This window comes from Pristis pectinata, chromosome 2, assembly GCF_009764475.1.
Source record: "Pristis pectinata isolate sPriPec2 chromosome 2, sPriPec2.1.pri, whole genome shotgun sequence".
NCBI classification, from domain to species: domain Eukaryota; kingdom Metazoa; phylum Chordata; class Chondrichthyes; order Rhinopristiformes; family Pristidae; genus Pristis; species Pristis pectinata.
Genome location: NC_067406.1, coordinates 54,996,824 through 55,022,402, shown reverse-complemented (window position 1 = coordinate 55,022,402; position 25,579 = coordinate 54,996,824). Strand labels below are relative to the sequence as shown.

The window sequence follows — 25,579 nt, the reverse complement described above, 5'->3', positions numbered from 1 at the left end:
TTGCGGCCACATTTCCGACTTGTGAACTGTTTGGGTTACGAACAGTTTTCAGGAACGGAACCCTGCCATAACCTTTGGGCGACCTGTGTAGAGCAAAAGCTTGTCGACTAGAGTGGGAGGGAGGTGATTGGCACAAACCATTTGATTTCTATTGTCATAAGTGTAGTTAATTTTTACACCCCACACCAGGAGAGAAAATTATTAAATTACTACTTGTTGCATTGTAGGTTTTTGACTGCTGCAGTTTGTTACAGTGCAAACTAATTGCATGTAATTTGAAAATAGTTACAACACATAATATGTCATTTTCACCAATGGTACAAATTATACCAGAATAATCAAAAACTGCTGACTCGTTCTTTCTAATTCTGTAGTTTGTTCAAAGTTTAAAATACGCTGGTTTCCAAAATACTTAAATGTTGTACAGCAAGTTTTTTTTGGTTTAAAATGTAAGAATGTCTTACGGTCAGATACCAATTTTAATAAATACTTAGATATTTTCATATGCATAATTCATTATGTTAAAAAAAAAGAAACAGAAATTCTTCTGAACAGCAATTCTGAACTACTTAAGAGCTATTTTTCTTCTATTTATAAAACAGAAATTCAGATGTGTAAAGATAACACTTACCTATTTCAACAGTTTGCTGCAATATAAACAAATTACTAATCCAAAAAAAATTGCCATACAAAAAGTACATTTTACTTCTTGCTAGGTAAGAATAGAAAAATAATAGAAATGTTGATTTTAGTTCCCTCTTCAGGCTCAAATTTCAGGTGGTCCCAAGTTACCAGAAGTAAATTTATAAATCTAACCCCTAGTCTAGACGTTTTCCAGCGCTGGCTGTAGCTCAAAAAAAATTAATGTCTGGCCTGTAAAGTGCAATTCCCTCCAGTGAATTTGCAAATGACTGTAAACTTAACCTTGTGCCAATAATTCCTTCTGTGTATGTAGGTTATATAGATGTGTATAAAAAAAGAACCTAAACCATTATAACAAGAGTATTTAAGACTGAAACACCTTGGCTTGACCCTTTGTGTCTCCCTCTGTTTATTTAGGCTTGGCCTCAGTGGCTGGAATGTGTGAGCCTGAGCGAAGCTGCAGCATCAATGAAGATATTGGCTTGGGTTCAGCATTCACAATTGCACATGAGATTGGTCACAAGTGAGTGAATTAAAAGTAATCCCTATTCCCAATTTTAAAATGAATTCTTTGTTTAACTCTGCCAAGTTCACAGAAATGCAGCTTTTAGTAACTTGAAGTGATATTAGTTTATGAATCCTAACTACAAATGTCAAAGAAATGATATTTCCCCCTGTTGTGCCTCCTTTCTGCAGTACAGTAGCTGCAAATATTGCTTTCTGTCTAAAGACTTTTTTATTAAGTTAATGCCTCATTTAGTTTTGCCACCACCCACCCATCCCTTTCCCCATCCCTTTTCCTTTTGGCTTTTCTCACAAAATGTACTATTAATCTTGACTTCTGCCATTGCCCCATCTGATCAATAAGAATTGCAGTGGTATAAATCAGTCAATAACATTGATTGATGTGGGGGGGGGGGAGTAACAAGTCTTCAGTTTTTACTTTCCCATTTACTGACAATTAAAATTGCAGTGCTGATTCAGTGAACAAATGAACTCATTCAGTACTGTGCTATCCTTCGACTCAATCAAATTAGAAATTCTTTCGTGCAGAGGGACACTACCAAGAATACAAGTCTTACCCTGCGGCATTACTAAACTGTTGTACTGCATACTTCACCATCTAACTGATTTCATGTTTGTACACAAAATTAAAGGATGGCTTGCTGTGCAGTTTTAATTGGAAGTATTACTAAATTTGGATGACAGTGGGTGTTGAAGGAGGGCAAAGAATATTGATTTGATGAGGAAAGAAAGGAAACATAGCAAATATAGGCAACTGGGACTCTCTTCAGGAATATAGAGTGTGTAGAAAAGAACGTAAGAAAGAGATTAGGAGGGCCAAAAAGGGCCATGAAATATCCTTGGTAAGTAAGCAGAAGGAGAATCCCAGACATTTTGTAAGTATATCAGGAGCAAGAGGGTAGCTACGGAAAGAGTGAATCCCCTTCGGGACCAAAGGGGTAATCCACATGTGGAGTCAAGGAATGTGCAAGGGGCTCTAAATGACTACTTCTCATCTGTATTTACCAAGGAGAAGAACCTGAAAGATAGTGAGTTCAGGAAGGATTACATGGATAATCTTTTTGCAGGTCAGCAAAGTGAAGGAGGAGATTTTGGATGTCATGGAACACACAATGGTTGATAGATCCCCCAGGACTGGATGGGATCTATCCCAGGTTGCCATAGGAAGCAAGGGAGGAGATAGCTGGGGCTCTGACAGAGATTTCTGCATCTTCGCTAGCCACAGGTGATGTGCCAGAAGACTAGAGGATTGCTAATGGTGTTCCTTTACTTAAGAAGGGCAGCAGGGATGAACCAGGTAATTACAGACCACTGAGCCCAGGGAAATTATTGGAAAAAGTCCTAAAAGATAGGACTTATGTACATTTAAAAATGCAGGGGCTGATCAGGGATAAACAACATGGCTTTGTGTTGGGAAATCCTGCCTCCCTAAATTGATTGAGTTTTTTTTGAGGAGGTAACTAAGAAAATTGATGAAGGCAGGGTAGCAGATGTTGCCTATATGGACTTTAGTAAGGCATTTGACATGGTCCTGGATGGTAGGCTGGTCCAGAAGGTTAAGGAACATGTGATCCAAGACGAACTGGATAATAGGATCCAAAATTGGCTTGGTGATAGGAGGCAGAGGGTGGTGGTGGAGGGGTGCTTTTCTGATTGGAGTTTGCGACCAGTGGTGTAATTCAGGGATCCATGCTGGGTTCCTTGTTGTTGGTGATATATATTAATGAATTGGATGTAAATGTAGGAGATATGATTAGTAAATTTGTGGATTATACAAAAATTGGTAGGGTTTATACAAAATTGGTGGTGTTAATATGAAACTGGTAGTCTAAGGCTACAGGAGGATAATTTGCATGCTTGCCTTTATTTGTCAAGGCATTGAGTTCAAGAATCAGGAAGTTATGTTGCAGTTTTCTAAAACTCTGGTTAGGCCAGACCTGGAGTATTGCATTCAGTTCTGGTTGCCCCATTATTGCCTCCCTGTGAGGAGCCTTTGGAGAGGGTGCTGAAGAGGTTTACTAGGATGCTGCCTGTATTAGAAGGCATGTGCTATAAGGACAGGTTGGACAAACTTAGGTTGTTTCCTCTGGAGCAGCAGAGGTTAAGAGACGTGATAGAAGTATATAAGATTATGTGAGACATAGAGTAGGCAGCCGGTATCTTCTTCCCAGGGTTGAAATGTCTAATACTAGAGGGCATGCACTTAAGGTGAGAGGGGCTAAGTTCAAAGGAGGTGTGCGGGGCAAGTTTTTTTTACACAGAGAGTGCTGAGTGCCTGGAATATGCTGCTAGGCAAATATGAAACAGGCACTTAAGAGGCTCTTAGATAGGCACATGAATGTGCAAAGAATGGAGGGATATGGACATTATGTAGGCTGAAGGGATTAGTTTAGTTAGGCATTACTAGTTCAATTAGTTCGGCACAACATCGTGGGCCAAAGGGCCTGTTCCTGTGCTGTACTGTTCTATGTTCTGTATAGAACAGGTAGAAAGGTGGGCAGAGTGTTGGCCTATGTAATTTAATCCTAGCAAGTTCAAAGTGATGCATTTTGGGAAGTCAAATAGGAATAGGACATATACAGTAAGTTGTATGGTGCTAAGGAGTGTTGATGAACAGGGAGGCCTTGGGGTTTGAGTCCATAGTTCTCTGAGAGTGGCAACACAGGGAGATAGGGTGGTGAAGAAGACATATGGCATGCATGTCTTCATTGGTCAGGACACAGAATATAAAAGTTGGGATGTTATATTCCAACTTTATAAAACTCTGGTTAGATCACACTTGGAGTTTTGTGTGCAGTTCTGGTTGCCATGCTATTGGAAAGATGTGGTTGTGCAGCAGAGGAAATTCATCAGGATGTTGTCTGGATTGGAGGAATTTAGTTAAGGCGAGAAATTGGATAGGCTGGGTTTATTTTCCCTGGAACAAAGGAGGTTAAGGGGTCTCCTGAGAGATGTATATAAAATTATAAGAGGCATAGACAGGGTAGATATTCAGAATCTTTTTCCCATGGAGGGGGTATTGAAAATAAGAGTGCTTAGTTTTAAGGTGAAAGGAAGGAGTTTTAAAGGGGATTTGAGGGAAATGTTTTTTACACAGAGAGTGGTAGATATCTGGAACTCACTGCCAGTGGTGAAGTCAGAGACACTTAGACAGGCACTTAAATAGAAAGCATAGAAGGATATGGTTATAATGCAGGCAAATGGGATTAGTGTAGATGGGTAATAAGGTTGGCATGGACTTGATAGGTTGAAGGGAATGTTTCTGTGCTGTTCACCTCTTTGGCTCTCTGACTCTAAGAATGTTTTTTGTTAAGTTAATAAAGGAATACCATATTTGAAAAGAATGAGATGCATGGAAATGTTAGTGCATGAAAGTAATCATACTTTGAAAACTACTTCAACTGCTGTCCTTGTCTGGATCTCAGGAACCAAAACATACTGCCCCAGTTGAGAAGGGAGAACTACTGTTTAATGTACAATCAGTGATATTTTTTTGAAACTTTTGAGAGGGATAACTGTTTTTTTCCTGGTCTTGATGTTTTGCTCATATAATTTTGTCTCCTTGCACCTTGTGGGAAAGATGATTTCTCACCAGAGGATATGCAGAGGAGGGGCGATTATTTTGTTGTGAGAGTTTTCTTTATCACAATTTTCCCTGAAAGCGGAGACAAAGACAGACAGGATGGTGAAGAAGGTTTTTAGCATACTGGCCTTCATTGGTCAGGACATTGAGTACAGGAGTTGGGATGTCATGTTGCAACTAGACAAGTCGTTGATGAGACCACGCTTGGAGTATTGTGCACAGTTCTAGTCACCGAGCTATAGCAAGGATGTCATTAAACTGGAATGAGTCAAGAAAAGATTCACGGGGATGTTACTGGAGAGCTCGAGTTATAAGGAAAGACTGGAAAGGCTGGGACTTTTTTCCCTGGAGCGTAGGAGGCTGAGGGCTGACCTTATATGGGTATATAAAATTATGAGGGCCGTAGGTAAGGTGGATGGTCACAGTCTTTTTCCCAGGATAGGGGAGTCTAAAACTAGAGGATGTAGATTTAAGGTGAGAAGGGAAAGATTTTAAGTGGACCTGGGGGGATTTTATTACAGCGAGAGTGGTGGCTATATTGAACGAGCTGCCAGAGGAGGCCGAAGAGGCTGGTTCAATTACAATGTTTAAAGGACATTTAGCACGCTACGTGGATAGAAAAGGTTTAGAGGGATATGGGCCAAATGCAGCAAAATGTTCGGATAAACATCTTGGTTGGCATGGATGAGTTGGGCTGAAGGACCTGTTTCCATGCTGTATAGCTCTATAACTCTTTATGACTCTTAGAATGTCTTCACACAAAAAATATTGAAAACTATTCCTTGATTTTTTTTTATTCTAGTTCTTAAATGTAGGAAACATTTAATATTAAAAATTTTCCATCATTTATTCATAGATCTCAGATAATAATAGTTTCTACTCCCTAATGTGCAAACAAAGGTGCAATTAAAATTTATTTTTGAAAGCAGACATCAGAACATCAGCCACTGGTTATATTTGTGAAGAAAAGTAAGGGTTAAATAGCTTAAATCTAATCTTTACCTTACTGTTACATTTAAACTTTGTCAATATACTTAAGTGTGGATTCTGCCAAGTTTTATCAAATGCGAATACTATTCAGCAATCAGTTTAGTGTCAAGCAGTAAAAAATATTATCAAAGAACAGCTATAACAAACTGAAATGTGGAGCAAGTAAATAAATCACTAAATTCCGGAAACCGTATGCATTATGTTTACCCAAGTTAACCAAAACCTATTTTTGTGCAACTTCCACATGATATATTTATCTGGAATTTTGCACTCTTAACCTCCTGAAAATGTTTATCCCAGTACAGCCAGTTATTCCTTTATCTTGTATGATATGCAGCAGTTAAACCTAATTTCTCTCAGTCACATGTTCACAGGCACATTTTTAGCAGGGGTGTCTGTATAGTGAAAAGGAGAGGGAATCTTTTCCCCACTCTTACAGTGACATCGACGCCATTTGAAGAGACGCAACCACTACTCATTCTAAGATACAGCACAAAGGCAGAGACTGAGGACCACAGCACCAGTGGTGAGGATGGTAAAGATATGGTCAAGGGAGGTGGAGAACCGTTTACAGGACATACTCAGGGACTCATCTTTGGATCTGAATGAATAAGACCTGTGTGGACTAGTGTGTGCCTTCAATAACATACTGAGTTTTCCCAAACCAGAAGCCCTGGATGAACCAGGAGATTCGCTGACTGCTGAGAGTTAGATCTGTGGCATTCAAAACCGGTGATCCAGAATCCTACAAGATATTCAGGTATGACCTACGGAAGGCCATTAGGAAAGCAAAAAGGCAATTCCAAGTGAAGCTAGAAACACAATCGGATGCACAACATCCGTGGCAGGGTTTGCAGCCATTACTTCCTATAACGCGAAGCCTAACCACATAAATGGCAGTGATGCTTCACTCCCCAACAAGCTCAATGCTTTTTATGCACACTTTGAAAGGGAGAATAACACTACACCTGTGTGAATCCCCACAGCATCCGACGACCCTGTGATCTCTGTCTCGGAGACTGATGTCTGAACATCCTTCAAGAGGGTGAACCCTCGCAAGGCATCGGACTCCGGCAGTGTACCTGGCCAGGTACTGAAAAACTGTGCCAACCAACTGGCTGGAGTATTCAAGGACATCTTCAACCTTTCACTGCTGCAGTCTAAGGTTCTCACCTGCTTCAAAAGGGCAGCAATCATTCTGGTGCCCAAGAAGAGCAGGGTGAGCTACCTCAATGACTATCGCCCAGTAGCACTGACATCTACTGTGATGAAGTGCTTCGAGAGGTTGGTTATGGCTGGAATTAACTCCTGCCTGAGCAAGGACCTGGACCTGCGGCAATTCGCCTACTGCCACAACAGGTCTACTGTGGACGCAATCTCACTGGCTCTCCACTCTGCTTTGGAGCACCTAGACAACTGCAAGACATACATCAGTCTACAGTTTATTGTCTAAAGCTCAGTGTTGAACATCATCATTCCCTCAGTCCTAATCAACAACCTTCAAAACCTGGGCCTCTGTACCTCCCTATTCAACTGGATCCTTGACTTCCTTATCGGGAGACCACAGTCAGTGCGGATAGGTAGCAACAGCTCCTCCTCACTGACAGTCAACACAAGCACACATCAAGGTTGCATGCTTAGCCCACTGCTTTGCTATCTCTACACCTGTGACTGTGTGGCTAAACTCAAACACCATCTATAAATTTGCTGCTGACACCACTGTTGTTGGTAGACTCTCAGATGGCGATGAGGAGGCGTACAGGAGTGAGGTAGACCAGCTGGTTGAGTGGTGTTGCATCAACAACCTCGCATTCAACATCAGCAAGACCAAAGAACTGACTGTGAACTTCAGGGAGGGGAAGTCAGGGGAACACACACAGTCCTCATTGAGGGGTCAGTGGTGGAAAGGGTGAGCAGCTTCAAGTTCCTGGGTGTCAACATCTCAGAGGATCTACCTTGGGCCCAACACATTGATACAATCACGAAGAAGGCACACCAGCGGCTCTACTTCATTAGGAATTTGAGGAGATTTGGTACGTCACCAAAGACTGTTACAAATTTCTATTGATGTACAGTGGAGAGCATTCTGACTGGTTGCATCACAGCCTGGTATGGAGGCTCCAACGCGCAGGATCGCAAGAGGCTGCAGAGGGTTGTAGACTCAGCCAGCTCCATCATGAGCACAACCCTCCCCACTGTCGAGGACACCTTCAAGAGGTGGTGCCTCAAGAAGGCAGCATCCATTGATAAGGACACTCACCATCCAGGACATGCCCTCTTCTCCTTACGACCATTAGAGAAAAGGTACAGGAGCCTAAAGATCCAAACTCAATGACTCAGGAACAGTTTCTTTCCCTCCGCCGTCAGATTTCTGATGATCCATGAAGCCATGAACACTACGTCATTATTCAATTTTCTGCACTATTTATTTATTTTTGTAATTTATAGATTTTTATGTCTTTGCACTGTACTGCTGCTGTAAAACGACAGATTTCACCTCATATGTCAGTGATAATAAATCTGATTTCTGATTTTGATTCTGAGATAAGCAACCTCAGTGCAGACTGAGAATCAAGTCTGGAATTTTCTTAATCATCATGGCTGATCAGAAAAACAATGAAGTCGCACAAAATCCCCTGTGAGACATTTGAGTTCCTGTTGTGCATAATTCAAACAACCCCTTTTTAAAAATGTAGGGAGTTTTGTTAATTTTAATCAGTGAAGCAGTGTCACTGTTTAAGGAATAAGTTGTAAACAAGTACATTGTGGCCTAGAAACTCAATTTCTTACTGCAATTTATAGATGCTACAGAGCACAATTTTAAAAAAATGTTTATTAAAGAAATTGAGCACTTATCACTTGCTATGAGGATCTGTAAGTTTTCTTCTAGTTACTCTAGCACCTCATTCAAAGGTACCTGGAGGAACACAGAAGCATCTGATAACAGAACTGAAAAACCTCATTCATACTTTTGGCCCACACATGTATTACCTGGACCATTTATTCATGAAGGCTTTCACAGCTGCAGCAGCTATCCCTCAGGCCTTCTAATCCCTTACCAGTCCCTGTCCCGACATCCTTAAGCAAGCATTAAGCCCCATCCATGCCCTTGATTGAAGTGCTAGTTCTTCCCCTCCACAAAACACTTATGGCTTTTCTGCCCTGCAACCCCTACCTCTGTCATAACCAACCAACCAGACCCAACACTTCTTCCTTTCTGCCTTCCACAGGGACCACTCCCTCTGTGACTCCCTGGTCCGCTCATCCCTCCACACCCATCCCTCCCTTACCCCTGGCACTTTGACCTGCCCTCACAGTAGATGTAACACTTGTCCTTACACCTCCTCCCCCACCACCCTCCAGGGACCTAAACAGTCCTTCTAGGTGAGGCAAAGGTTTACAGGCATCTCCTCCAACCTTGTCTACTGCATTTGGTGCCCCCGATGTGGCTTCCTGTACATCGGCGAGACTAAGCGCAGACTGAGTGACCATTTCGCAGAACACCTACACTCAGTCCACAATGGCCATCCTGAGTTCCCAGTTAAGATCATTTCAACTCCCCTTCCCATTCCCACACTGACCTTATGTTGTGCCCAGGATAAAGCCCAACACAAACTGGAGGAGCAACAGCTTATATTCCACTAGTCTACAATAGTCTACAACCCACTGGCATGAATATTGAGTTTTCCAATTTTAGGTAAACACGCCTGCTTTTTTTTCTTTCTTCCCCCCCCACCCCTTTCTGATCTTCCGGACCTCCTCTTTTTGTCCCCCTTCTCACCCTCCTCCCCAGCTCCCCTTCACCCATCTTTGTCCCCTTCCCCCCAACTTCACACACAGGTTTCCACCCCCATCTGGTTCCAACTGTCATTCACCTCTCCCTTCTCCTCTAATGTTTCCCATTCTTACCTCCTTATCCAAATCCAGCTCTGGTACTGCTTTGTGTTCCAGCTTATCTCCCTCCAGCAGCTGTGTCCCATCTTCACACTCCCCTCCTGCCACCTTGCTCCATCTGTTTTTTTGTTTTTCCTCTCTCTTTTAGTCTGCTTCCATCCATCATTCACCTGCCACAGTCTTCCAACTCCACCCCCGCTCACCTCCCCTACTTGGCACTGCCTGCCTGTCACCTTCCACCCCTCCTCAGTCCACCAATTGCTTCGGACTCCTTTCTCACCACCCCCCCTCTCCTTTCTACGCCGGCCATCTCGCCTCTCTGCTCTCAGTCCTGATGCAGGGTTTCTTTCCTCCCACAGATGCTACTCAACCCGCTAAGTTCCTCCAGCAGATTGTTTGTAGACCCAATGCATAGCTGTGATAAGAAATTTAAGCAGGAGAGTTTTCTTCTTTTGCCTAGAATCCTTCTAAAAAGATTGCAAGCAGAATATGAGCGTTAAGTAATAAAAACTGGAAGAATAAAAAAATAATCACCATAATATCCAGTGTACCCTTGGCGCTGCTCATGGGCAATCTGTCCTCTGAAGGAATCATTTTGCAATACTACTTCTTGACACCTACAGAAATTGAGCAAAAGACTGGATTTTTCCTTTGACACATTATTCCATTCATTCTTATTGACCTTCCACATCAGGTGTAGAAATGAATTGGTGTCTAGTTACTTTATATTCAGGTATTAAGAGCTGATTTAATTAGCCATATAACAAGGAGGTGAACAATGAGTCAGGGACTTTCACTAACAGCAAGAAAATTGTTCTAAGAGTGCTCCCAAAAGGTCACATTTTATATTGACATCATTGTGGGCAGTCAATGTCATACTTAAATCCAGGGCGTCACATCCAAAATCGGACAGTTGGCAACCATATTCCTCCAATGTTTCTCCTCCTGTCCACCTCCTCTTTTCCCACTTTCAGTAGTGACATCCAGCAATTAAATGTCATTCTCCGGACAGCTGGCTAAACGGTGTTCCTGAATTAAGCCAGCTGTCAATGATAGATATTCAACTACTAACTGCTGCTGCAAAGTTGATTGGGCAGGGTTTGTCATGGGTGGGGATATTATCGGGTAGGATTTTTAACTAACTCTGAAGGAATCCTCCCAGTGGTTTTGGAAATTACTGCTAGACATTTCATCTATTCTTCAGTAAGTTTTAAATTATTTTTGGGGTCAACTGCAAGTCATCAGGACTCTCCAATAAAAATCTTGATCAATTTTTTCCTGGATGGGACTCATCCTTTAAGGTTCTGTGCTTGGATCAGGAAAATCATAAGGAAAATAGGGCTTTGTTTTGCAGTATGATACCAGGCAGCCAATGCTCCTTTTAAATACAAGTTGTTTCATATTTATTTCATTTCCAAACCTTTGAACCTTAAAAGGGCTCCTGTAGGCAAAAAAAGATGTTCTCTCTCTCTCTCTCTCTCACACACTCTCTCTCTCTCTCTCTCTCTCACACACACACACACACACACACACAGAGAAATATTTTCACATGCACAAGATATAACCGCAGTTACTTTCCTTGGCATGTTTTGGAACATCAGAATGGTCAGTTCAATTTGCTTTCCTACCATTCTGATTCACTTATTTCTGTATTTTTCTTCCCACGATATGCTTCTCTGTCAGAAGAAAACTTTGCTCACCCCACAGATGTCCCTATACTTGTTATTGACTCAGCAGGATGGGCTGCTTTCAAACAATGTGGAAAAGGTTCCAGCCCTCCTGCACAGTTTCCTCACTCCCATCTTGCCACTCCTAGATTGAGTCACCAAGAGGAGGCATTGTAGAGTGTCCTGCCAGTTTTTCCTCCCTTCCCCAGAAGAATTAAAGCTTCTTTTTCCAGAGCATTGGATATATGGAATAGACTTCCAGCTAGAAGACACATGTTTTAAAAGGCTTGATTAATTCATAGTTAAGAACTTTGATGTTTATTGAGATAGTCATGGGTATAAATTAACCACTTTGCAGGATGTTTTCAAAGGAGCTGAACTGGAGAGAATTTCAGTCAACACACATTAAACAAAGTCTGTGGAATAAAAAGAGTAAAGGGATATTCATCAAGTCAGACAGTATCTTTGGAGAGAAAAAGATTCAGTTTCCAGTTTTTGGATGAGTTAAAGATTTAAGTAATCAGAACTAAAAAAAAATGGGTGTTTAGCAGTTTATAAGAAATAATGAAGCTAAGGGGTGAGAGGAAAGAACAAAGGGAACAATCTCTACTGGTAGGTAAAGATGGCTCCTGGGCAATGAACTTAGTGACATCGAGTTTGTTCCTCTCTCCTTCGTCATCTGCTGCCATCCTTTCTGGTGCTCCTCAGTCTCTTTTCCTTCTCCCATCTAAAAGTGGGTGCATTTTAGTTTTAACTGGGTCAACTGCCACTGCCCATCCCCCCCCCCGCCCAACCATCCTCGCTGGTTGTTTTCCTCAGAGAACCTAGTTCTGTTCTCAAATATTGTTTCTAAAATCTTGCACTTTTTTTGAACATCAAGATTATGCTGCATCATAAGATTAAATTGCAGTGGTTCTGTTCTGCGATTTATTTTTAGTTAAAGGTTAAAGTTACATTTTGAGTTTACAACCCATCCCCCACCCATTGCTGCTGTGCCTGTGACTGAGCTTTCAGCTTCAGCTGCAGTCTGGTTCTTGGCCAGGAGTGCATGTTTTGGGGCCAAATACATTTTTCTGCCACTTCTGGATCTTGTGGTGACCTCCAATTTCACTGTTTTTTTTTTCCCCTGCCCTTTGTAAGCATCTGCATGCATGGGTCTTCAATTTCATGAAAATACATCCATAAATGTGTCCTCCAATATCTTACTTCCTGGACTTCATTTGCCAGCCACCTGTTTCTAAACATGCACAACAGCTTACTGATGCTCCAAGCCAAATTCACCCTACCTTCATCAACTTTGTCCCATCACATGACTGCTCCCTTACTTCACAACATCAACTTCTTTCTCCTGTCATCGTGCTTCCTATTTCTGCCTTCTTTAGTACTCTGCCCTCTCAAATCTCTGGCTCAACCCCACAATATTCCCTGACTTTCCTACTTTTCCCCTCCCATCCTGTGCTTGATGAACCTACAACTTCTCTCTGTCCAAATGGTTCAAGAGAGGAACATTTGTTGCTGTCTCAATGAGCAATAACTCAATATACCCCATCCTACACTCTCCCCAACCTTCCTGACCAGCAAACCATTGCAGGGGTAATTTGACTGATCTCTTCCCATCTAACTTAAAACTCTCAATATCCACCCTGCGCATTCTGGCAATGGGTCAACTGTCACTACCTCTGTCGACTACACCTCCCCTCAGTATGGCTGTTTACTTTTGCCATCAGTGAACATTCGTTGGCACCTCCTTGACCGGAGTGTTTCATGTTCCCTCATTACCTGCAGTCAGAGGTAAAACTGTCTCTGATCACTTCCTTGTACCACTCATTTCCTTCCCCTGCTCCAAGCTTATCTCATACTATGTTCACTATTGGAACAAACAATCTCAAGGCCACCTTTGATGCCCTTGTCTCCATTAAAGTGGTTACTTTCCTCATCCAGATCATTTCCCTCGAATAACCCTCATCTCCAGTCCCTTTGATTCCAAGTCATGCAACTTAAGTGAACAAGACACACAAATTCTGCTTTGCCATTCTTCACCTGATCTGGCTGGATCACGCAAAGCACTTGTGCTCACTGCTTTCATCTACCAAAACTCTTCACTTTTCCAGGTGCTTCCAGAATTTCAAAGATAACCCTAACTTTTTTCTCCTCTGCAAATCCTTCTCACAGGTTTCTTCAAATATAAGGAACACGTGGACTTCTTCAGCACTGAGATTCTCACCATTTTAAATTACTGACTCTGTTTCTTCCCTTGCTTCCACTACCCACTGGGCCAGACTTTCTCTAGATTTCTACAGTGCTCTAGCCCTATAGTTTCCCTTCCCTCTTCTGTTTTCTTCTGAGCTTATCTTGTGCATGAGACTCAATTTTACTTCATCAACTCAAATTCTTGTAGGATTATGGAGTAAATGACAGGGACCTTAAGAGCAATGCTGTGCAGAGAGACCTTGGGATGCAAATCCCTGGAAGTGGCGACCCAGGTGCATAGAGTAGTGAAAAAGGCACTTGATATGCTTGCCTTTGTCGGCTAAGGCATTGAGTACCAGAGTTAGGACATTCAATCCTGACCTCTGGTGCTGCCCATATGAAGTTTGCATTTTCTCCTGTGACTGTGTGGTTTTCTGGCTGTTCTGTTTTCCTCCCACATCCCAAAGACATACTGGTAGGTCAGTTGACTACTATAAATTATCCCCAGTGTAGGTGGGTGCCAGGAACATCAGAGGGAGTGAATGGGCATGTAAGCGAGAGTAGATTGCAGGAAATTATGTGAGAGAATGAGACCGATGGGAATGCTCTGACAGCTGGCATAGATTCAAGGAGCGGAATGGCCTCCTGTTCTGTCATAGAATGTGTAAATCTATGCATTTGGGGCAAGGGCCTGTGATGTCTCCACAGATAGGTCACCAAAAGGGAAAATATATAAGATATCTTTATTAGTCACATGTATATCGAAACACACAGTGAAATGCAACTTTTGTGTAGAGTGTTCTGGGGGCAGCCCCCAAGTGTCGCCACACTTCCAACACCAACATAGCATGCAACTTCCTAACCCATACATCTTTGGAATGTGGGAGGAAACTGGAGCACCCGGAGGAAACCCACGCAGACATGAGGAGAACGTACAAGTTCCTTACAGACAGCAGCTAGAATTGAACCTGGGTCACTGGCACTGTAAAGTGTTACGCTAACTGCTACACTACTGTGCCTGCCCACACTATCATGAGATGCCCTCCTTATTGACTGTGGCCCTCGAGTATTGATGGGAGGGTGACTGGAGAAACTTTCAGAGAATGGACACTGACTGGAATGAGAAAGGAGTTGGGAACACATTCATTGACTAATTTCATCGAGGAATACTTTAGCATCTTTTGGACGCCTCACTTACCAATAAACAAGGGGACTAACAAGAGCTTTAGATGCTCACTTGGGCTGTTATGCAGTATGCTGAACATCTGCACAGATTGGGCACAGGCCAATAAATATGTACTCAGTAGCAATATATAATCCATATCACAAGAGGTGTAGCTCATTCATGGATTGAGCCATTTTCCTGCTACCTCTTACATTTCATCTGTCCATCACGGAGCATATGCTAACGTCAACTGTTGCTGAAGAACAACAAAAATAAGTATTAAAGGAAAAATCAGTGGAGTGTTTTAGTATGAAGGCAGATTGGAATTGAAAATATTTTGAGAATAAATATACAGCAGAGACAAATCTCAAAGCATAAAGGGTTCTGAAAACCATTTGCTACTAGGAGTGATGCTCTGATAATGAGATGGGGGCATGCTGGATAGTAGTCTGGTTGCATATTGAGCTGATACAATATTTCTTTCTTTATAGTTTCGGCATGAACCATGATGGAATTGGAAACTCCTGTGGGACGAAAGGTCATGAAGCAGCAAAGCTCATGGCAGCTCACATTACTGCCAACACCAATCCATTCTCCTGGTCTACATGCAGCAGAGATTATATCACCAGCTTTTTGGAGTAAGTGTCCAGTAGCACAGAAAATTAGATTATCAGATTTATAAAGAAGGTAGCCACTATTTGTCCCCAAAATAAACATAGAACTAATTGATATTATTGGATTTGACGCTTACTGAATGGTTTAGGTTAACTGAATAAAATGGATATGTACTTGATTTTTGACATTTGTTGACCCATCTAAAGTAAGCATAGATTTATAAGAAAGAAAACCAGATGAAAAATTCTTATTTTTAATTCCTTTAGTCTTTCTTAATGCTGTCACTTCGGCATGTTGGTTAAGGATAGAAATATAAATATTTTAAAATGGTGATTATTTGTTACCACATTGAGCAAATATGTCTGATGGAATTTGAGCTGTTTTGCTTATGTTGTTTTTGATTTATCCATCTCATTGTTATATGTTTAAACAAAGCCCTTAACAAATTAATTAATCAACATTTGCTTATGAGGCTGGGGGAACATCATGAGATGTGCTAAAAATATCAAAAATAGATCAACATTCCAAACCATATTTTGTGTGATAAATATTGCAGAGTGTGAATGATTTTTGAAATTAATCTTTGGTGTTTTTCTAATTAATTATTGACAGCAATGCACTTGTAAAAATAATGCCAGAGGCTCTGACTCTTACCTTCATATTCCCTTTGGTTGTGATCACTGAAGAAAATACAGAGCATCAAACCAGTTAAAAGGTTTTGGCTCCAAAATTTTCGTTTCCATTATCAGCCGGTGGGAGCTTGAGCAGGGATGAGTTATAACGGCTTGTTCTGTATTGCTGACATGTGGAACTGATATACCGCCTTGTATAAATAATAGCTTACTGCTCCTATGGGGGTTTTATGCAAGTTGGAAGCAAAGTGGGGGGTAATCACTGATTTTTTCCACCCAGAATGAAGTGTGGTTTTGAGGAATACTCAGATCTGCCTTTAACACTTGTCCACAGACTCAAGGTCATTTTTTTTTATTCCCCAAAGTGGAAAAATCTACAGAAATCTTGAGAGTTGTCCTTAATAAAGCAGCAATCCAGCTGTGTGCATTCCCTGAAGACGGGGGCAATATTTAATGTTTTCTTCCAAAACAGACCACTGGCCCAAAACTTACCCTGGTGATCAGATGGCTTTTTTACACAAAATGAGATGCAAAAAAATCCAAACTCTGCCAGCAGTGACGTTAATTATTTAAGTGAAAAGATAACCTTATGAATATAGAGTAGCTGGGACAGAGCTTAATCTCCAGACACTAAGACCATAAGCATGTAAACTCATAAATTGATTTAGGAGGCTATCTAATTGGAACATATGTGACAAGAAAATTTCAGCAGTGGGTTTTGTCTTCACAATTCTTTTATGCCAACCAGTGAACTTTCTTCATTCTATATTCAGGGCTAGCTCCTGTTAGGATCTGTCAGCAATTGTTGTTTCTGTTTGTCAGATGGATTACTTAATGCTGCTCCAGGCAATTAGAGGTTTGCAGTAACTTTTCTCAGCCTGTGTTTTTTTGATGGGGAAAAAAAATTTCACCTTAAAGTGCTGAAGAAGGTATCTGGGATACTTGACTTCATTAGCTTGAGCATAGAATATCAGAGCAGGGAGATTTATGATATAGTTTTATAAAACATCGGTTCGGTCACAGCTGTGGTACTGTGTACTGGTCACCACACTATCAGGAAGGACATGATTGCGTTAGAGAAGGTGCAGAGTGGATTCACCAGGATGTTGCCTGGGATGGGCTGTTCCATATATGAGGAGAGTGGATAAGCTGGGTTTGTTTTTCCTGGTGTTGAAAAAGCTGAGGGGGCACTCAATAGATGATAGAGTCTCTTGTTGGAGATGGCCAATGGCTGGCACTTTGGTGGCACAAATGTTAGTTGCCTGTTACCAGCCCACATATGAATGTTATCTAGGTCTTGTTGCATGCAGGTGTGGGCTGCTTCATATGCTGTGAACTGGTTGGAACTATGTTGCACAGTCATCAAGAAACAGCACCTTTTCTAAACCTATGGTAGAAGCAAAACTGTTGATGAAATAGCCGAAGATGGTTGGAGTCAGAACACTGCACCTGAGGAACTCCTGAAGTGATGTCCAGGGGCTGATTGACTTCTAATAACCACTGCCATCTTCCTTTGTGAGAGGCATGACTCCAGCCATTGGAACATTTACCCTTTGTTGCATATTGATGTCAGTTTTACCAGGACTTTTTGATGCCACACTCAGTCAAGTACTGTCTTGTTGAGAAGGATAGTCACTCTCACCTCACCTGTGAAATTCAGCTCTGTGGTACATGTTTTGATGAACAGAATCTATCACATTTCATGCAATTACAGAGTCACACATTTTAGTAGAGGGTATTGTCAATGTGAAGATGAGTTTCTTCCAATGTTTTTGTACTTTGCAATAAGTCTGTAGATGAGGATGAACTTAAGTAGATTTATCCCTTGTGTTGCTTTGCTCACTATTCACTGCAGACCGGGAAGCAACTAAGTCCTCTGAGATTTGGCAAGCTTGGTCAGTGGTAGTGCAACCAAAACACACATGTTGATGGTCATTGAAGGCATTCTGTGCTCCTGCTACTATCAGTGTTTCTTCCAAGTGTTTTGAACATGAAGGAACACTGATTTGTCATCTTAGGGAAGTCAAAAGGTGGTAATCAGGAGGAGATTTCTTTGCCCATTTTTGGCCTGATGCCTTGAAACTGCACAGGTCTGGAGTCGATATTGAGTACTCCCCAAACTACCCTTTCCTACTTGTGTACCACTGAAGTGACAACTCTAATGGGTCTATTTTGTCACTGGGACAAAACGTACCCATGGAATGTAGTGGACAGATCTGACACATTGTCTATAAAGAATAGAGAAACAAAGAACTGCAGATGCTGGACTCTAGATGAAAAACACGATGATGCTGGAGGAACTCAGCAGGCCAGGCAGCATCCGTGGAGAAGAGCAGGCAGTCAATGTTTCGGGTCAGGACCCTTCCTTAGGACTGAAGATAGGAAAAGGGGAAGCCCAATATATAGGAGGGAAAAGCAGAGCAGTGGTAGGTGGACAAAAGAGGGGAGGCGGATGGGCACAAGGTGGTGATAAGAAGATGCAGGTAAGAGATAGTGATAGGCAGATGTGGGGGAGGAGGGGAGAGAGGATGGGTCAAAGGTAAGGAGAGAAAGGAAAAAACAGGTAGAAAAAAAGAGGCAAAGAAAGGGAAGAAGAGACGAAGCATAGTGGGGGGGGGGGGGGGGGGGTAGATTACCTAAAGTGGGAGAATTCAATGTTCATGCCTATAAAGCATAAAGCATAATTCTGTGAGTGTGACTGTGTCAAGGTGTTAGTTGACTTGCTGATGAGATAGTTGTCTAAATTTAGACTTCAGACCCCAGATATATGTGAGGACTTTGCAAGGTCAGTTGGCTAGGAGTGATTTTTGCCACGTTTGAATTTGGTGCCCAGGAACATTTAATCCTTTTTCTGTTTTTACATAGTTTTTTTTTGATGTAACACTAGTTTACTCAGCCACTTCAGAGGACAGTCAAGAGCCAACCACATTGCTGTGGTCAAAATCAGAAATCTGCAGATGCTGGAAATCTGAAATAAAACAAAAAATACTAGAAAAACTCAACAGGTCAGGCAGCGTCCGTGGAAAAAGAAACAATTAACATTTCAGATGGAAGACCCTTCATCAGAACTGCTGTGGGATTGGAGTCAAATAAAGCCAGACTCTGAAGATGGCTGATTTCCTCTCTAAATGACAGTATCTCTTTGTTGGTGGTAAACAGCTAGCTGCTCCTGACGAACTGTAGACTTCTTGTGTGTTCGCTTACGGCACCTGGCTGCTTAATGAAGACAGTGATCTGCTCTAGAGTAGCATCTCCCTACTCTCTGTGGACATCAAACTGCTCCCTGGTGAAATGCTGCTCTTCCACAGACCGTTAAGGCAAGGCCTGCACCAGATCTCTCTGTGATGTGTCCCTGATTTGCTCAGTGACACAGTGGAACATCAAGTGCAATGACACACTGTGCTCTTCATCATTGTTGTCATTCTGTCCTTGTCAACCCCTTGCAGTATCCCCTTTTACTCCTCCTGCTCCGTCTCCTCCTCTTCTGCACAGACAATCAGATTGCCTCCAAGTGATCTCAATGAAGCAATATAACAATATTCATACCTGGCAGATTGCATATCTTTCTTGTTATAAAGGTGGTTTGAGGCTTGGTGACTCCTCTGTTCTTAAGGTGCAGGGTGGATTGACTCCCTGTTGTGGGTCCAGAGCTGCACAAATGAAGGACCACCCCACCTCCCCTCTCCACCTGCATGGGTGGCCTCCCTCGTTTTTCTGGCTGTTTGTATCTAAGTGGAGGAGATGAAGGACATTGAGAGACCTCACTCAAATAACGTGTTATTTAAAAGGAGCATCGTATACTTGCATCTGCTTTGGGGATGAAGTTGCAATTGTACTGTCTTTGGAAAAAGTTGAAAGCTGGGGTCTTTCATAGAAACATAGAAAGCAGAGAGAGGAATAGACCATTTGGTCCTTCAGTCCTGTTCTGCCATTCAATATGATTAAAGCTGATCATCCAAATTCAGTACCCCTTTCCTGCTTTCTTGCCATATCCCTTAATCTCTTTAGTCTTCAGTACTATATCTAACCCTTCTTTGAATATATTTAATTATTTGGCCTCAATTGTCTTCAATAGTTGAGAATTCCACAGTTTCACCACACTTTGGATGAAGAAATTTCTCTTCATCTAACTCCAAGATCACCCTGTTTCTTTGGGCTGTGACCCCTTGTTCTTGACTTCCCTATCTTGAAGAACAATCTTCCTGCATCTAGATTATCCAGTTCCATCAGGAGTTTATAAGTTTCAATAGGTCCCCTCTCATTTTTCTTATCACTAGTGAATATTCGCTCAACTATTCAATTCTCTCTTCAAATATCAGTCCTGCCATCCCAGGAATCAGCCTGGTGTACCTTCCCTGCACTCCCTCCAAATCAAGAATATCCTTCTTCAGATAACAAGAAAAAGCAACTGCACATAGTACCCAAGGCCCTGTTCAATTGAAGTTAGACATTCCCATTTTTGTACTCAACGGTAGGTTAGCATACTATTAGCCTTCTTAACTGCCTGCTGCCCAGCATACTTACTTTCAATGACTAGTGCACAAGGACATCCATGTTTTGCTATACCTCCCCCTTTCCTAATCTATCACCGCTCAGGTAATAATCTGCCTTCCTGATTTTGCCACTAAAGTGGGTAAGAACATATTTATCCACATTATACTATATCTGCCATGCATTTGCTCACTCACCCAACCTGCCCATATCACACTGAAGCCTCTCTTCATTCTCCTCACAGCTCACACACACACACCCATCTTTATGTTGTCCACAAACTTGGAGATATTACATTTAATTCCCTCATCTAAATAATTGATATATTTTGTGAATAGCTGGGGTCCAATTACTGAACCATGTGGAAACTCTCTAATCACTACTTGCTACTTGCAAACAAAAATATTTATTCCTACCCTTTGTTTCCTATCTGCTATCCAGCTCACTCTCCATGACAGTACATTATTACCCCCAAATCCCATGTGCTTTAATCTTGCGTACTAATCTCTTATGGGGGACCATGTCAAAAGCCTTCGTAATGTTCAAATACACCATAGCACATTTTGCTTTATCACTTGCAGTTACTCACGACAAGGACAATAGCAAGAGCATGCAATGAGTGAAAAAGGAGGAGGAGAAAGGCCCAGACAGAGGCACCATCCATAGAGGGTATTCCATATGCTGACCTAATTGAGGAGCTGTTCATCAGGGGACTGAATTTCACTAAGGATGTAATCAAAGAAATTTATCACATGCTGCAGCCAAAGCAGGTCCATACATCTCCTCCTATTCCCCCTTCATTGTCTCCTTCCATCCCTTTGTTGCTGTTCAAGGTAGGTCACAGCACCCATGAACTTTGGACCCTGGAATTTTACTTACAAAACTGTGCCAGATGAGCTGCCAACCACTTGGTAACCTGTTGAATGACTTGGCTAATGATACCACTGCATCATCCTGAAACCACAACAAAACAGGTAAACAATGAGAGCCATGAGCACATTTTGTCATTGAACAATACCATAGCTGTCTTGAAGTAGCTGTTCTCTTGCCTGAAGTGCCTTCCAGTTTAGTCCGGCAAGGATTTCAAGATCAGAGTGGTTTGTGTCAGTCTCTGTAGCCTTGGCGGAAACATCGGCTGAGCTTTCTCCAGCAGGTGGAAACACCAGGAGGAGATGCAAAAGGAAAAGAAGAATGAGGTGAAGAAGCAAGAAGGCAGAAGACCGTATCTGCAGTGCATGGTCTTCTGTTTGGCTGATTAAAATGTGATGCACCTAAAGACCATCCTATAAAACAACATATTCATTACAGGACCTATTTTAAACTAACCTTATTAGTATTGCTTCATCAAAAATACTGAAATACACTGCATAGCCTTCTGATAAACAATGTTTTTTGTGCATATGTATTCGTCAAAAAATCCCTAAATGATAATCAATAGATTCAGCCTTGTGCATTCCCTTGATACCCTGTGCCTGAGTTTGTCCTGGTGCTCCTATGTAGTACTTCCTTGGTGGGTGTTCTGAACTGATGATAGACTACTGACTCAGAGCGGAGGAGGCTACAGAACACTGTGAAGGACGAGTCAAAAAAAGCTCCAGCCGTAGAAGGCCCTGCTTCAGTCTGCACCAACTCACGATGTGTGGCAGGAGTCTGGGATGCCTGATTGACAGGCAACAGCAAAGGTATCAAATGTCAGTATTTGTCCTTACATCCTGTGACAGGATGTGAGGACAAATGCTGACATTCCTGGAAGGTCTGCTGCTTTGTGCTCCGTGGAATCAGTGCGACTCTTTGGGCTGGCTTCTTAGCATTCCAAGTGATCTGTTGGAAGAGATTGTTGGACTGATGCCTGGAGTTGCGAGGGCTGCAGTCTGATCTTCCACTGCAGCACACCAACATTGGTTGGCTTCTGACTGAGCTGTGTTGGAAGCAGAGTCTTTGACCATGGGGCACTGCTTGCTGGTTAGATTTGCCGCTGTATTACATCATGCTTCTATAGGTTGCACTCAAACCTACTGGCAGGCCAGCCAAAGTGCAAAATGTTTCATTCTGAATGAATATTGCCGTTATGGAGGCCCATCATTGTCTTCAGCTAAGCAATCAGTACCAGAACCCTCATGCAACTTCACCCTTCATCTTGTAGCCAGCTTGTTTCTGGAGAATCATGATCTACAGATGCTTGCCTCTAATCTGACATGTGCCAACCACGATCTGAGCTGATGGCAGCCACTGTTAAACCAAGTAATAGGATGGATTCTTCCATGTTGCTATGGATTAGCTCTACCCTCTCTTCCTGGCAGAAGAGGTTTCTTGGCCTTCCATAAGTAGAAAAGTTTAAGGGTAGGGTGATGTTGATGGGAAGGGGAAGAAATAAGTGGCATCTCCTTCCACAAATTTATTATAGCAGTGGCAACTCCAATGATTGCAAGAGCTCTCTCCTCTTGGCTTGACCTTGTCAATTTGCTGTTGTTACCTGCAGCTGTGCACCATGTTTTTCTGCAAGCAAAGGGGTGGAGGTGGAAAGTACGTTAGTGAGAATTATGACGATGTTTGGGTTATGTGCCATGGTTATTCATCTGGCAGTTTGTGGAAGCTGTTGGACTTGTATAGAAATGTTGGAGTACTGATAAATGTGTGAGGATGCAGTGGGACGTCAGTTATTTCTGAGGCTCTTGATCAAGATTTATATTATTTAGGTGGACATATACTGTGGGTCAATGCATCAAGTTAGTGATGCATCGGTAAGGAATGTGTGTAAAGTTATTAAATTTCTTGGACTAGATTTAGTTCCTCATATCTAGATTTCTGACACTTCCATTGCAGTCTCCTTCCGTTAACGCTTGACGGTGTGCTTTGATCCCTTCTTGTACCCCTGTGGATAAAGAATGTCTTCATTTCACCTTGTTCCGCAGTGTCTCCAGAATGGGCTTGTTCCCTTCTGTAGCCCAGCACCTGCTACTGGTACAATCTCCCAGGTGCAGAATGACTTCCAGTCACAAACCATCTTCGCTGTAAAGTATCAGGCTAAGTTATTGCTGGTTATTTCTAACTGGTTCTAACCACTTCAGACATTGGGAAACACAAATCAGTGCCAGGACATGTGGTTGCCACAATCATATTGAGGGGGTCTGGGCACAAACTTTCTGCAAGACCTCCACAGGCTCAAACTGCTGCTGGCTAATCCTAGATGAGTCTCACACCAATTTTCTGTCCAAATTCTCCCCTAATAATCTCCAAATCCAAAATAAATACAAGAAAAATCCTACATAAAGCACACCATTTTAACACCTAGAAACTGGACAATCCCTTGCTTATTTAAAGCCCTTCATTTACAATTTAAATTAACTTCCTGCACAGTAAAGGTTGCTTCACGTAGTTTTAGAATTTTGCACCATAAAGTACTTCCATGGATCTTTGGTAGAGATGTGACCTTTGGTAACATTAGGCATACCTGTTACATTGTGTGTGGGGAGTTGGGGGATGTTGCTCAGGAACTGTGTAGTGTAAATCTGTATAAAGTCTGCCTGAATGGTTTAGTTTTTCATTGTGCAGCTGTGTGTTTTACCTTTAGTCTCACTTTTAATCATACAACCAGATGTAGGTATGTTTTGATTAAAAACAAATAAAGGAACCTTTTTGGTCAAATTAAGATTATGTTCTATATAGTCTGGAAAATTGTTTCACATGTTTCTTGGTTTGGGTGCAATTTTTGCCCCTATCTATCACGTCTGGAGATTATGTGGATGTTAGTGGATGGTCTTCTGTGGTATATTATTTCCAAACCACACAAATTAATGAAATTCAGTACCATCATCCCAAGGTAATAGAGAATCACAATTTTATAAAAATGTTGGCATACCTTGATTTCATTAGGAATCTTAATGAACTGATAAAAGAAATAAACATTGAAGTGTAACATGATAATGGTTATTGGCTAAATTGAAATAATATTATTTATGTTTAAAAGGAAATTAATCAATTTAATATGACAGTTGGAATAATGGACTGAGTGAATAATCTATCATCTAGTTGAGCTTCCAGATCATTCTGTAAAGTGCATGAAAGAGTCTTAACTGGCTTATTTAGAACATTTGAACTATATGGTTAGATTACAGTCTTAAATTCACCATCCAATATTTTATATGTAGTCCTTTATAGTTATAAATTATAGTTTTTGTTTCAATACCATCATTAAAATCTGTTTTTCAATGTTTTGTGTTGTGATCAACTTTTAGATTTCACTAATGCTAATTAATGATTTAATTAATTTTAATAATTATTATTTCTTGTGCATGGAAATATCGTGTTTTATAAAGCTATCAGTAAATAGAAAAAAGATGAAAATAAATAACTTTAAAAAGTCAAAGTGTAAACCTTTTAAAACATTTTCTTGATGTATTTTCAAGTTTATTTTAGAACAGACCATTTCCTCACATGGTAAAACTATTCATTTTTATAACAGTTCTGGGCGTGGAACTTGCCTGGATAATGAACCACCAAAACGTGATTTTCTTTACCCAACAATAGCACCAGGACAGGTGTATGATGCTGATGAACAGTGTCGGTTCCAGTACGGCACCACATCGCGACAGTGTAAATATGGGGTAAGACATCTGAATTCTAATATTGCTCAACTATAGCCTTTTGTGTGTTTTAACAAACAATTAATTCAATTATAGGCATTTCACGACCTTACTACCACCGACTTAGGTAATATGTAAATGAAAAAATCTATTTTTCCTCTCCATTTTGCACAAAATTTTGTGAATACATTTGAATGATTATGATGCAGTAGCTTTGACATTTTTATTAATGTTTTTGTTATAATGTTGGATATTACCACACAAAGCACACATTCAATTAATAAACATTTTCTTCCACATGACCCACGCACCATCTCCAAGATGAGATGGTGTCCCTGCCAGATTATTGTCAGTGCACTTCTTTGTTAATTGCTGACAAGTGCCCAAGCACTTCTTGTACAGAGCACAGTTAATTTCCTAATACAGACGTGGAGGTTATCTTGACCTTTCCTCGCTATCTTCATCAACAGAATGGTCAGGACTGGGAAAATAGCAGGTGAGAATTCCAGGCACAAACTTGAATCCTATCAATCCCGGATACTTAAGTAGTGACCTGGAACTTTTGATGAGAGTAATGGAGAAGCTATCAGTACTCTCCACTG

The 25,579-nt window shown here is 41.4% G+C and overlaps 1 protein-coding gene across 1 annotated transcript in view; it reads left to right on the top strand.

Annotated features, from left to right (window-relative positions):
• The window catches only part of adamts6 (ADAM metallopeptidase with thrombospondin type 1 motif, 6), a 205,852-nt gene that overhangs the window by 94,714 nt on the left and 85,559 nt on the right, over positions 1–25,579 (top strand). Inside the window, exons 8-10 of the mRNA XM_052044773.1 lie at positions 1,060–1,165; positions 15,148–15,294; positions 24,857–24,998. Coding sequence (XP_051900733.1) covers positions 1,060–1,165; positions 15,148–15,294; positions 24,857–24,998 — 395 coding nt within the window. The remainder of the gene's footprint in view (positions 1–1,059; positions 1,166–15,147; positions 15,295–24,856; positions 24,999–25,579) is intronic.